This window comes from Trichomonas vaginalis, assembly GCF_026262505.1.
Source record: "Trichomonas vaginalis G3 chromosome Unknown ctg_44, whole genome shotgun sequence".
Classification (NCBI taxonomy): domain Eukaryota; phylum Parabasalia; order Trichomonadida; family Trichomonadidae; genus Trichomonas; species Trichomonas vaginalis.
The window spans coordinates 71884-85901 of NW_026529132.1; the positions used below are offsets into that span (position 1 = coordinate 71884).

Sequence of the window (14018 nt, forward strand, 5' to 3'; positions counted from 1 at the left end):
ACAATAAAACAAACATTTATTATTATATTAATTAAGGACGATAAATATATGTTCTAAAAATTGGAAACTTATTATAGAATTCTCGGAGATTTGCTTCAGGAATATTCTGATGCAAGACAAACTTCAAATAGTCTGGTGGATCATAGATATGATCTGCAGTATTCATGTGGTTATAACTTCACCATCAGTGTCAAATCCCTTGCCGCAATAGTAACAAAAATGTTTACCACACGAGCATTTGATGTGATTACAATCTTGCGACTTTTCAACGATATTCTGACAGAAAGGACATTGTCTACATCCAGCTGGTATTTCGAGATTTTCACATTTTCCTGCTGGATGCCATTTACCACATGAATTGCATTTGATCATATTACAATTCTTTTGTTGGCAGCATGTCATACCATATTGATTTATCTTTATAAAAACATCAGGATGATTTGGACAATAAGTGAACATTGGTGATTTGTGGAATGCCAATGCTGCCAATGCTGTGATATATGCCTTCGTTTCTTTTTTAGAAATGGTTGATGATAATAAAATCCAAATTAAATGACCAAATGGTGTAGTTGGCCAGATTCCATTCTTCTTATCTGTTTCTGCTGTTGGTTCATAGAATGAATATATATCAATGTGCTCGGAATTTTCAATTGCTCTTGAAACATTGACATGACCATTTTGATCAACAATTCTTCCAAGATTGAACGCAATTGTTTCCTTTGCGCATTGAAGGCAGACTGGTCTTGAAACAATGGATTTATTAGGGAAATAAAGATTGATGCTTTCATTTGATTGTAATGCCTGATCTCCATGGCACAAAATATCATCGCCAAAACAATTTGGTATATCAAAGCTATTCTTAGAAATTAATAAATCTTTTCTTCCATATTTTTCAATGAATTCCATGATTGTTTCCTGTTTGACATCTTCAGGAACAATGAGAATTTTGTTTCTCTTGTTGAATTTCCATGGAACTGATTGTGTCCTGAGTGCAATTTCAAGGGATTTTGTATTGATGTCAGGTGTGATGTTGACTATAGTAATTGGAAGATGTGGTGGATCATTGAGTAATTCTTGTTCAGCTCTTTCAACATCATTTTTTGTTCCATAGAAATCACAATTGATGTTCTTAATTGGAATCTTTTTCGCTTCAAAATATTTTGTCAAAGCGTTTAAAACTTCTCTGTATCTTGTCAAATAACTTGGAATGACTGTTTCTGGAATGTTAAGGATAATTTCATTTGAAAATTGATCTCTTAACATTGTAATGAGTGGCTGAAGGAATTCTTTAGAACAAACAGTTGCAATAATTATACCTTTTTCATGAGAATTTTTGGTCTTTGACTCATAATATTTTGATACTTCGAAAATTGTACCTCCAAAATGATCAAGAACTGAATGAACTTTTTCCGTAAATTCTTCTTCCGACAACTTGTACACAGACAAATGTTTGATATAAACTTCGTATGTCGGAAGAATTTCTTGATTGTGAACATTAAATGACCTCAAAATCTTTGAAATCTTCGCAATATTTTCATCATTATTTTCTGTATTCTTGATTTTAATTGTGATGCAGTTTTTGAGGAATTTCACGCTATGTGCAAATTTGAGATTAAATAATTTTGCTAATGCAATTTGTTGATAAACAATCGAAAGGTTGTGGAGTCTTTTATCAATATTTAATGATCTGAGATCTGGTATTAATGAAAATGGAGCCATAAGTGCATCTTCAATTACATTTTTAATTGATTTGAGCTTTTCAAGAGATGGCAACTGTTTAGTTTTCATTAAATGTGATCTTAATCCAATTGCTTTTCCAAAATTACATTTTCCTAATACATCTTGTAGCTCAAATTCAACATCTTTGATCAATTTTTCACCGTGCACACATTGATTTGCATAAAAGTCAATAATATTGATAATTTTAAAGGATGATTTCGATCTTACATTCTCTTGTTCCATTCTATATCTCCTCAATATATTTTCCACCATTGTAAGGATATCATTCGAGTCTTCATCTAAGTCATCATATTCTTCTTCAACTTTTTTCTTTTGGATATATTTAATTAAATATATATCTGGATAGAAGTTGATCCATGGATTGTAGAAGATTTTAACTCCATTTGGAAAGATATTTTCATAATTTGATGCAGATATGTCACCAATTGTGGCTTGTTGATAGTTCTGAACATTTTGCCAAGTAAGACTTTGTTCCAAACAAATTTCTTCTTTAGATATGATGACAAGATGTGAAAAGTCTTTTTGAATACTAAAAACAGAGTTGCATTTTTGATTTGTATGTGGGAATGAAACAAATTTCTTGTTTCCTTCAAATTTAACGGTTTGATCAAATGAAAATGACATATCTTCACCTGTGATAGCAATTGAACATGTACTAGACTGTTTACTAAGTTCAGATATTTTCGAGTGCATATATCTGAGTGTGTTTTCATTGACATGGTATGCTTTGTATTCTGGTTCATCAAATGAAATGATATCATTATCAATCTTATCAATTCCATATCCTTTTAGTGCACAACAGCATTTCATGTATGGATGAATGATGAGAATTGTTTGTGGTGTAAAAGGTGCTAAATCTTGAACAATTTGGATTCCTTCACGAATCTTCATTTCTACTTTTTCATATTTGTCAGCTTTAATGAATGAATTCAAACAAATTTCTTTGTTATTGAGAAGTGATGAAAAAGCAAAACAAATGTCACTTTCTTTTGCTTTCAATGCACTTCCAATTTGATTGAATTTCAACATGTAATTTTGATATTTTGATACAAAACCATTCAACATCGGTATGAAAAATGGTGTATTATAAAAATTAGGAATATTAATTGCAAATGGTTTGTAATTTTGTACTTGTGTGAGATCGATATGAATAATGCTTCCAAAGTTAATTTTCAAATTAGCATTTCTTGCAATATTAAGAATTAATACATTTGATGGAATGTTGAAACTAAAAGATCCTGGTCTTGATCTTGTAACAATGTAACCTTCATTTGAATTAAAAGCAAGACATTTATCAGCTTTGAATCTAAATTCTGGTTCAAAAAGCGTATTTGATACAAGATCCAATTCTGCCTTTCTTGCAATGATCCAAATTCCATTTTCTGAGTTACTTTGTATCTCTTCAAATAATCTTGAACAAAAAACATGGACAAATTGACAATCTGAATAGAATTTGGTGAGACTTGGCCATAATTCATCTTTCTTTCCTTTTTCAAGCATTTGGCATAGTTCGAAAATCTCACCAACGATTTGAGTAGCCTTCTTTGGAATGAAACCATATTCTAATGCGACATCTTTGATTTTCTTTCTTGTGTTGACCATTTCAATAAATGTTTTCATGATTGTGTCAACATCTGATTCGACATTAAAGTTTTTAACAAACATCTTCGATAAGTTATTTTGAATGATTTCTCCTGATATCAACTTAATAACTAATGCTGCAAGAATCATTGGAATGTAATTTCCTTCATAATATTTATTTGAAAGATTCATTATTGATGCAGAAATAAATGGAGAAAAGTTTCTGAACGATGATAATTTCAATCCTTTCTTTGTGAGATTTCCTGTTGTTAAATCCAAAGCACCAATATTCTTTAATATATTGATCTTTGATTGTACTGTTTCTAATGGAACTTCATTTGGCAATTTCTTAAGATTTTCAAATCTTATACCAATTCTTCGAAGATCTAAAATGAAAGCAGATATGTCACTTGTTAATATTTCTGGTTCTTGATAATCTGGGATAATTTCTCCTTCAACAGTAATTTGAACTGCTGTTCCAGGCATGACACGACCAACTCTTCCTCTTCTTTGCATTTGATTTTGCTTTGTGATTTGAGATTCTTTAAGATTTGTAATTCCTGTCAAAGAGTTGAACTCTGGAGTATTACAAATGCCGCAATCAATAACAGCTGCCATATTATCAATTGTTATTGAAGATTCAATTGCATTTGTAGCAATGACAACTTTGATTATATTGTCATAGTTCGGAATATTGCTTTTTGCAATGTGTTTCTGGAAGTTCGAAACATAGCTGAGAAATGGAATTGGAAGAATGTAAAGCTTGTTTTTATCAGTGACATTCTCTTTTATGTACTGATAAAATTTCTGTTCATCATTCAATGCTTCTTCGCAGTCTAAAAGAATTCCAACTTTCTGAAATAAAAACTCTGGTGTCTGTTCTTTTTGTTTTTTCTTTTTACCTTTTCTTTTTGTATTTGCTATAGGAAGATTCATTGTTTCATTGAATTCACGCCTTTTTTCTTCTTCTCGCTTTTTTTCATTACTGATAAATTCTTTGATACTTGATAAAAATAAGTCATAAATCTCAAGAATTCTTTGTCTTCCAGATGAAAATATTAAGATATGACCTTGTATTGATGTGTTTGTTGTCATATTATCAATGATTTGGATTGCATTATTAACCGCCGTGGTTGCAATATTATTAACATTGTCTACTTTAACAATTACATCCTTGATAGGGAATAAACATTTTTCTTTAAGATGTAATTCTTTGATTTCAATTCCATCTTCTCGAAATACATCAAATATTCGATTATCAGGAGTTGCAGACATCATCATTATGTGTTTCTTGATCTTATATTTAGGGCAATTCTCAGCTAATTCTGATATAACTGCATCTGTGTGACAATCTCTTTCATGGATTTCATCAAGGCAGAATCTTGTTCTGTTGAATATTTTGATGTGTTTTTTGTTGGCTTTTGAAATAAGAACTAAAAGAGAACGAGGAGAGAACAAACCAATGATGGGTTTTGTTATGTTTTGCTGTTCGTAATATTCTAAGTATTTCTTGGGATCTGTTTCTAAAATAACTGTGTCACCAAAGAAATTGGTGAAGTCTTCAACTTTGTCATCAATGATTGTTTTTCCTGGTTGTGTCATTATGAAGAAAGGCATCTTGAGTTCTTCATAATAAGAAAGTATCGAAAACATGAAAGGTGCACATCTCGTTTTTCCACTTCCTGTTGAACTTTTGAAGTTTATTATATTCGAATTCATATTAAAGAAATCGAAAAATATGTTGTACACAGGATAAACCAATGTTTCATAACTATTATCATCTTGAGGAGGATGAAAAGACATTTTGAAAAGTCTTCTAAATATCTCAGCCATTTCGAATTCATATCTCTTTCCTTTGATCAAAGTTATGAAATTGGTGAATATGCTAATTGAATCTATCATTTCTTCAATTTGATTTAGAAATGCAATGAATTTTGGATTTTTCTTAGAAAATTTTCCTTTAAAGTTTTGAATCCCTTGAAATGATTGCATAATTAATGCTGTTTCAGGTTGAAATTGTGTAATAAACTCAGGTGTAAATTTATCTTTGACTTGCTTTAAACGCTCTGCAATTTCGGGAATTCCACGACCCTTACATATGGCTATTATTTGCTGCATGCCATTTATATAGACAGATGGATCAGAATTTGTACAGTCTATTTTTAAAAATGAAAAATTTTACATAAGACATGAAACTTATTTTTGCAATTTTTTAAAAATTTTATATAAGACATGTAGCCTTAGATATATAAAATAAAAATTATTCTGAGTATATTTGACCGACTCAGAAAAAATACTAATTTATTTTTCAATAATATTAATATCCCATACCACATATGAAGTAATAAGCAATATACGAAATCACGTCATCTCACTTCATAAGGCATCCTTCAAACCAAGAAAGGTAACTAAACTACTTTCACCGATCCGATTTGCTCCATATTTAAAATATAGCTTGCATATGTAGAAGAAAAGCTAATTTTGAAGTACGCCCGAAATCCACCAACAGGATTTCGAGCTACTAAAAAGGTACTTTTAAATGTGATTTTTTTTATAAAAAATTAAATTTATTTTAAGATCAGACTAAAAACTAATTTTATGGAAAATCTATATCGACAAATTTATTACTTATTGGGTATATAGATTTTTTGATTATGGCGATTATGTCTGATATGCTTCCAATAAGCCAAAACACATTTCATACTGATTTCTATAAAAGGTATCTTTATTATAGAAGTGTAAGCTATATCTGTTTGTTTTTTTATTATAACAAATTCAAAATTCTCTTATAAGGACTAGATGAAATCTGTATTATTTAATCATTAGCTAAATGAAGGTTCAAATAGAAAGTAAATATCAATTTATATGATACTGAAACCAAATAGTTCTTTTAATAAAAGATAACACGCTGAAAATTATTGAGTATTTGCAAATCTCAAAAATCTATTGGTGAATTTGGCTCAACTTTTAAAATTATAACATCCATATCAAATCATAAAAGCAGACAAAAATTAAAGCCAAACCTATCGGCCAATTTTTTTTTGATATTTTGATTTTTGAGGTATACTTTTAAAAGTGGATTTAAAGCACTTATGAAAAAACATTAACTTCTGTCGTTATGATTATTGATTTAGACAATAATGATTTTAATCTTTGATTATCAAAACACTAAAGTCATCTTTTTAACATTTGCTTGGTAGCATTAACTCAAGTCTAAAGTACTATTTTATGTGGCACTCTTAGAATTTTTGTATTCATTGTACACGCTGAAATAGTACCATTAAAGTTATGGCGGACTTTCAAAAAATAGTTTGGTCACCTTTAAACCAAGAAAAATTTCAAAAAAAAAGTTTAGAGAAACTGTTACTAGTCAAATCCTAGCATAACTTCACTAGAAGTACAAGAAATTCCAATGAATTTATAAAATTCAATGTCAGAAAACTTATGATACTTCCAGCAGACACGGATTCCAATGTCATCAAGAGAATTCTTAAAATATGCCATTGGGGCAACAACTGTCACGCTATATGATGAAGTTGTTGAATCACAATAACAATTTTTTATAGTAAAAACCGAATTTTCACAGAATAAAACTTTTCCATTACATGTGTTATTTATAATGGAGCAAGAATTCATTTCGAGATCTCCGTAAATTACTGTAAGAACTCCTCTGCTTGTACCAACTTGAACATTATTCATGACATTGCAATACTTATAATCAATAGACTGATAATTTTGAATTATTGAATCAACAGGTGTTGCAATATTTCCATGAAAAGATGAAAAATTAACTTTAGTCTGAAAATCCATGGAAAGAATACAATAAACAGTATTTCCTATTAAAGTATTTCTGCTTGCATTACAATAAGTTAAACCTGCGGTTCCTTTCGAAATTCTTATTGAACTATCTCCGACGTCTGGCTTTCCGCAATTGTACAATGAACTTTCAACTAAGTACGAAAACGACGATGAATCGAGGAAAGTATAAGAGTACACTCCTAAAATGGATTTTAACATACTGCCATAGCAGCAGAATTGATGCTGAACTATGGTACCAGAGCCTGTAAAGTGAACTGATCCACCATCACCATCGGTGGTCATTGAACAATTTCGAAAAAAAGTATTCGAGTGTAAGAATTTTAGAGATGAAACGGATTCAAATGTGATAGCTCTATTGGTTAGATCAATAAATGCACTTTTGTATACAAAACATTCGTTGTTTTTATAGTTTACTTTGCAATTTTCGCATTTTGTATAATGATTGGAGGGATTACTATTGAAAAATTTCTTCCATACATCATTTGGGAGATCATCATAGTGATTTACTTGTGCGTAAACGAATTTCAGCTGATACCAATTGTTTCATTCAAATAAAATCTTTATAAAATTTAACAGGGGGAGAAACCCCTTGATTAAAAACTCAAGGTAAAAAAAAAAAAAAAAAAAAAAAAAAAAAAGGTAGTGGGGCTTCCAGGCACTTCGTGCCTTCTAGCCCTGAGGATGAATGAGTATAAATGAAGTCTTGACAAAGTCTTTACGAAGAAGTCTTGACAAAGTCTTTATGAAGAAGTCTTGACAAAACATTTACGAAGAAATCTTGACAAAGTCTTTATGAAGAAGTCTTGACAAAACATTTATGAAGAAATCTCAACAAAGTCTTTATGAAGAAGTCTTGACAAAACATTTATGAAGAAATCTCAACAAAGTCTTTACGAAGAAGTCTTAACAAAACATTTACGAAGAAGTCTTAACAAAGTCTTTACGAAGAAATCTCAACAAAGTCTTTACGATGAAGTCTTGACAAAGTCTTTACGAAGAAATCTCAACAAAGTCTTTACGAAGAAATCTTAACAAAACATAGACAAGAAAGTTCATGAGTGTAAATGACCCAAAAATATATTTTAGGGTAGAAGGGTATATCTACCCCGTTTTCTACCCTCTTTTCTACCCTCTTGAATTTTCATGAAATTTACACCAAAAATATACTACTAGGGTCATTTACGAAGAAATCTCAACAAAGTCTTTACGATGAAATCTTAACAAAGTCTTTACGATGAAATCTCAACAAAGTCTTTACGAAGAAGTCTTAACAAAGTCTTTACGATGAAATCTCAACAAAGTCTTTACGAAGAAGTCTTAACAAAGTCTTTACGAAGAAATTCATGAAAATTCAAGAGGGTAGAAAAGAGGGTAGAAAAGAGGTTAGATATACCCTTCTACCCTAAAATATATTTTTGGGTCATTTACGAAGAAATCTCAACAAAGTCTTTACGAAGAAGTCACAATAAACATCTGTCAAAAACCGCTTTTTAACTTCACTTAAAATGCCACGTAAGCTACGTAAGAATATACGTAAGAGGAAGAGAGCATTGAAACATCCAATAGTAAGACTGACACCACAACAACAGTTGCAACAACAAATGCTGAATGACCCACTATGTTGCAACAAATGTCAAGCAATCCTATGCTTTTAAACCGAGTTGTTGGTGCACAGAGTGGAGGTTTTAAGAGCGGCACTTTTAGCGAAAATGGCAGGCTTGGTGGAGCTGCAGACGGAACAGCCTATAACCCTCAAAGTCAAATGAATTTTGAGTTCACTCAAAAATCAAATAACAGATGTCAAAAAGTCAAACATAGACATACAGAAGCAAAAGTGAAAACGAAAAGAAACTAGAATATGACAGACACACAAAGAAACTCAATGAGTTAAACGTAGAGAAAAAGAAGAAAGAAGAACAACTGAAAGAACTAAGTACAGAGGAATATGCGAAAAAAGTGTCAGAAAAAGCAGCAGAAGTAGCAAAAATGGAACAAGATGTCATAAATTTGAAAAACCATACTACTCAATATAAAGTACTGAAAGATGAAGAATAAAACAAAAAGCCCTGAAGACATATATGGATAGCGATGAGTATAAAAAAGAAGTTGAAGCAAATGTAAAGGCAGAAAAACTTTTACAGTTGCAAAACCAAACCGTACAGTATGAAAACTTAGCACAAGAAAGTAAAAAATAACGACGCGGCCTATGCAAAAGGCAATGAAAAGCGCAGAATATATAAAAGCTAACAATGACTGGTTAGATGCCAAGCCAACGCCAAAGCAGCCCAACTTATAGGGTCAATAAGGACAAAAATACAAGCGGATGAAGACAGTTCAAATGAAGCTTTAATGAATGCTGACTTTAAGAACGCCTTCGAAGCTCTTCATAGTAAGGTAAACTAGTGAACGACTTCTCATCTGGAAAGAAACTGAAGTCTGAAGGTTTCGACAAAGGTTAAAGGAAGTAGCACAAAATATGACGAAAATAACAGATGCAGCAACGAGACAGGCAGTTCAAAGTGCCTATGACGCCGTTAGAGCAAACTGTTGTGGAAAGTCAAGAAAAAGAGTTACAACAGACCAAAACAGACCTAGTAAATGCTTTCTTAAGAACGAAAAGTCAGGTAGGACACTATGCTGCAGATGGAACATATGTGCCAGCTGGTGGAACTATATACCACCAAACCCTCCAAGAGAAGCACCTGCACCAGGACTACCTAAAACATTTACATCGTCACATGGACATAGACACAGGCATGCACCAAAACCAACACAACAACCAACAGTCAAAACCCTGCACAACAACCAACAGTTCAAAATCCAGCACAACAACAACAACCAGCACAGCAACCCTCCACAACCAGCACAACAACCACAAACAGAGCAAGGACATAAAAGAAGTAGAGAACAAGGAAACCAAGAATTCTTAAAAATGCTTAAAGAAAGAGTGTGGTTTCCCAGATACTATTGACTTTAGTGACAGATATAAAGAAGCTATTAGAAAGTTCAAGGATGGAAATACTGACCCGAACCTATTTAGCTTTATGGCTCAGCACCAAAACGGATATAAATCTCAAACCTGGAAAATACAAGCTCGCTAAGGGATATGATTAATAGCATATCATCCAAATGGACATGGATGAATTTACTCCGAGATATTTGATGTCAGAGCTAAATGACAATTCAACTTTCGTCATGAAACGCGTAAAAATAGAGACGGAACGAAAGAACAAAAGCTTATGAATGCGGATGACGTAGATAGGGAAATTGTTGAAAACGGTCTCGGAATATATGAAATGCCAGCAGATGAGGTACAAGAAACTCCACAGGAAGAAATAGTTCAGATACAACCAGACATGGAAGAAATAGTTCAGCAACAACAGCTAGAAGAGCCTGAAGAAACGAACAAGTCACTCCTTTGGAAACTAACTTCACAGAACTAGATGAAGATTTGGAACAGCCGAAAAATCTTGACCCTCAACAAGAGTATGCGGAGAATATGAATATTTCCAAGAGTCTAAAAAAAATTCGGCTGACATAGTAGAAGAATATCGAAAAATGTTTGCCGACATACAAAAGACTCCAACACCAGATGAAAATATTCAGCATAGAATGGAAGTACTGAAAGATAATGTACACAAATACAACAATCCTTTTACTTACGAGCATATAACGTTCAATCTTCGATGAACTCGGTGAAGATAAAAGGTTAAATTTCAAGAAAACATATAGAAATGAAACATTGTTTAAAGTTCATTCAGAACCTAACCAAGATGGAAACAAAACCTACTTTTGTTTCTGCAGACGATGGAACTACAATGAGATGGGGTCATAAAGCTAACCCGGATAGGTGGTTCATAAACTTACAACCAATTCAAGAAGTTGTAGACGCAATGGAAGTCAATGGTGAACCAGATATAGCTGGTATTTTAAGCGCGGCTTTAATGCCATTGAAAGATATGAAACATGCAGATATTTTGGACCAGTATGAAATGAACATGGCTGATGGAAATATAACACCTGACGTTCTAGAACATTTATCTCAAAGAACTACACAGAACCATAGAGATGGTATATTTGGTGAAGAGTTTAGAAAGAAAGTTAGGGAGAGCGAAGAGAACCTATTGTACATGACCTTGCAAACGAAAGTTTACAAAATGTCATAAAAACTTACTTTGCAGACAATGAACTGAGAAGGATGAATATTTAAGAAAACTCAAATGGACAGTACAAATGAAATGTTAGTATTGAAAAACATGTTCCTTGACAAAATAAAACCAACTACAGAAATAAACGACGAAGACTGAAAGATTGGGTAAAAAGCTTTCCCATTCACAAAAGATTATAATTGGTAACATGGAAAGAAAACCAGAATGGCTACAAAAACATATATTTGGAAACGAGCATATTCCATATGGACAGGCACTGTTTGAAGAGCTTGAACCGGAAACTCAGGAAAGAGTCATGCAAACAATACGCGAAGACTCAAATACAGACTATGACAAACTCTTTCTAGGATATAGGTTACCTGAGATGGGCGACCAGAGCCAAAAGGCAAAAAGGACATGGGAAATTTGCAACATACTAGATGAACATAATGCAAAGATGCAACAACTTCAAGCAGAGGGCAATGAAGGAAAAAGAAGAGTTAAAAACTCAGTCAGGAAGAAAGAAAGCTTGGTCCACGTGGGTTCTATTATGACATATAAATCCAACTATTCTATATTTTTACTCATATGAAATGTACGCCGCTCAGAATATAACGCCAACAGTTTTGGATGCCATGAACGGAAATGTTTCCGAATGGTATAACGAATGCGACAATGCCATTAGAAGGTCAGAAATAGTTCCTGGAACTTACGATATACAACTGCTGTTTCTTATGGAAACGTAGGTGAGTTTGGAGAAGGTTCTTCAACAACAGTAGATATTGCTTGCGACAGGTTTCATATAATTTCTATTGACAACTCTTTCTTATACGTGGAACAAGACATTGAAATAAAACCTTCTGCCAAGTTGTCTGACAAGAAAGGTTGCAATGGAATTTTCTATGTCGGATACCAATATGCTCCAGAAGTTTTCATGGGATATAAGATATATTCTAACTCTGACTTAGTTCAAACAGTAACATGGGCAAAACTATGAATGGTTCGCTTTGAGAAACTCAGTACAACCACAAGCTAGAGAACAAACAGACCAGTATGCAACTATTGAGAAAATAAGAAGACTTGACCCTAACGTTCCAGGAGTTTATGTTAACCTTTCTGGACAAACTGCAGCAGCAGTAACCAAAGTAAAACTGAAACTTAGAGTTCCTTTGTCATCTTTCCTCATCTTCAGGTTTTTAAGATACTTGCCAAACTGGGCAGGAAAAATTTCTATCGAACTTACTCCAAGCAAAAATAACTTAGTCATTGCACCAACACAAGACCCATTCACTCTTACAGAAGTAGGGAACAAATAAAAGTCATTCGCCGACTTTTGCAAAACAAAGTTGACTTAGACTTTGGTTTCTCAAACCTCAACACTGAAGTAAACTATTATTTCAATGCTGCTGGAGATGCTTGGGACCCAGTTAAGTTCACATGCGAAAAGTTTGAATGCAAGAGAATAGAAAGCAGACTTGCAGTCTATATGTTGGACCCAGATATTTCAAATGCTTTAGCTGCCAAATATATTGCAGTTCCACTTATGTTCCCTATACACCAAATATCTGTCAAAGACTTTGCAGGTGAAGTTGGAAACCAAAGTGCTGACCCAGGTGCAAGAACAGATATTGCCTTAACAACTGCAATGAAACATGCAGATACTATGTTTGTACTGTTCAGACGAACTATAAATGACTATTCTTGCTTCTACAACCCTGGTATTAAATACCATATAAACATAGATGGCAAATATTATCCAAGAGAAGAATATTCTACAGTTGAGGATATGAGGTCATACAACTTGACATTAGATGCTATGAACTTTAACAACAACTTCACAACAACCATTAACCCTGAAATGCAAAGTTCTATTATGCCATATGTGAAAGTATGGACTCATACAGGAGGTCAAAAAACTCAATATACAAATGGAGACCGTTCAAACTTTTGGCTTGGCATTCCATTTGCTGACTCAGAAGACTTTATGGGTGGTATTTCAACTGTTGGTACAGTTCAAATACAATATACTGGTGACAGAGACGGTCCAGATGAACTGAAGCAAAGAAGTTTACAAAACCAATAGCACTTTTCACGGAAGATGCTCTTTTGAAAATTCGTTCGATGAAACCTGCTGGGGCTCCTCAGATTGGCATAACGACAGCTTCCATCGAGCAGATTTTGGCAGCAGGTCAGTAAGTTGTTCTTGAACTGACTTCTCTCCGTCAAATATTGACAGTACGCCAGTTTTGACATAAAATTGTATTATAAACTTACCTTTAGAAATATCTGTAAGTTTTGTTGTTATATTTTTTGTCTGCTTCAAAACTTTCACCATTTCAGTTATACCAACTTTCTTTGCTTTATGAAAATATTTTGGTTCAGCAAAGACTGCTATTCTATAACATTTCCATTGTTTGTATAAAGAACTATTCTGTCAATGTATTTGTATTGTTTGTGTGTGTAAACCTTGTTTTGCTTCAATTCGAAGAGATACTCGAATACGTCCATCTTTTTATTCTAAGTAAAATGTCATTTCCGAAAAATAGAAGCGTAAGTGTTTCAAAAGGTTTAATGGCGGTGGCAGATGTGAAGTTAAATTCACCAACTCAAACAAACAGTCAAAGTGTTGTTGTCAATGTCAAAGAAAGAGATGTTGAAGTGGGGAAACCATACGAGGACGAAGATGGTATAACAATAGTTCCTGTAAAAGAACAACCAACATACCCTGAA

General features: G+C 32.9%; 2 protein-coding genes and 3 pseudogenes across 5 annotated transcripts, besides 2 other annotated features; 2 read left to right on the forward strand and 3 right to left on the reverse strand.

The window, feature by feature from the left end:
* Nucleotides 1-162: 162 nt before the first annotated feature.
* On the reverse strand, nucleotides 163-2631 carry TVAGG3_1065740 (tissue development protein family; the record flags this gene model as incomplete). The annotated part of the gene is made up of 1 exon (XM_001290354.2): nucleotides 163-2631. One exon carries the CDS (start codon nucleotides 2629-2631, stop codon nucleotides 163-165), a length of 2469 nt encoding a protein of 822 aa, XP_001290355.2.
* A 919-nt stretch (nucleotides 2632-3550) lies between these two features.
* TVAGG3_1065750 lies at nucleotides 3551-5154 on the reverse strand (annotated as a pseudogene). Its single transcript has one exon. A coding segment is annotated over exon 1 (1604 nt).
* Nucleotides 5155-5721: 567 nt separating this feature from the next.
* Nucleotides 5722-6644: a mobile genetic element.
* Nucleotides 6645-6687: 43 nt separating this feature from the next.
* On the reverse strand, nucleotides 6688-7422 carry TVAGG3_1065770 (uncharacterized protein; the record flags this gene model as incomplete). Its single annotated transcript, XM_001287903.1, has 1 exon — nucleotides 6688-7422. One exon carries the CDS (start codon nucleotides 7420-7422, stop codon nucleotides 6688-6690), a length of 735 nt encoding a protein of 244 aa, XP_001287904.1.
* A 326-nt stretch (nucleotides 7423-7748) lies between these two features.
* Nucleotides 7749-14018: part of a mobile genetic element that runs on past the window's edge.
* TVAGG3_1065790 lies at nucleotides 9127-10080 on the forward strand (annotated as a pseudogene). The gene has a single exon. A coding segment is annotated over exon 1 (954 nt).
* TVAGG3_1065800 lies at nucleotides 12775-13279 on the forward strand (annotated as a pseudogene). Its single transcript has one exon. A coding segment is annotated over exon 1 (505 nt).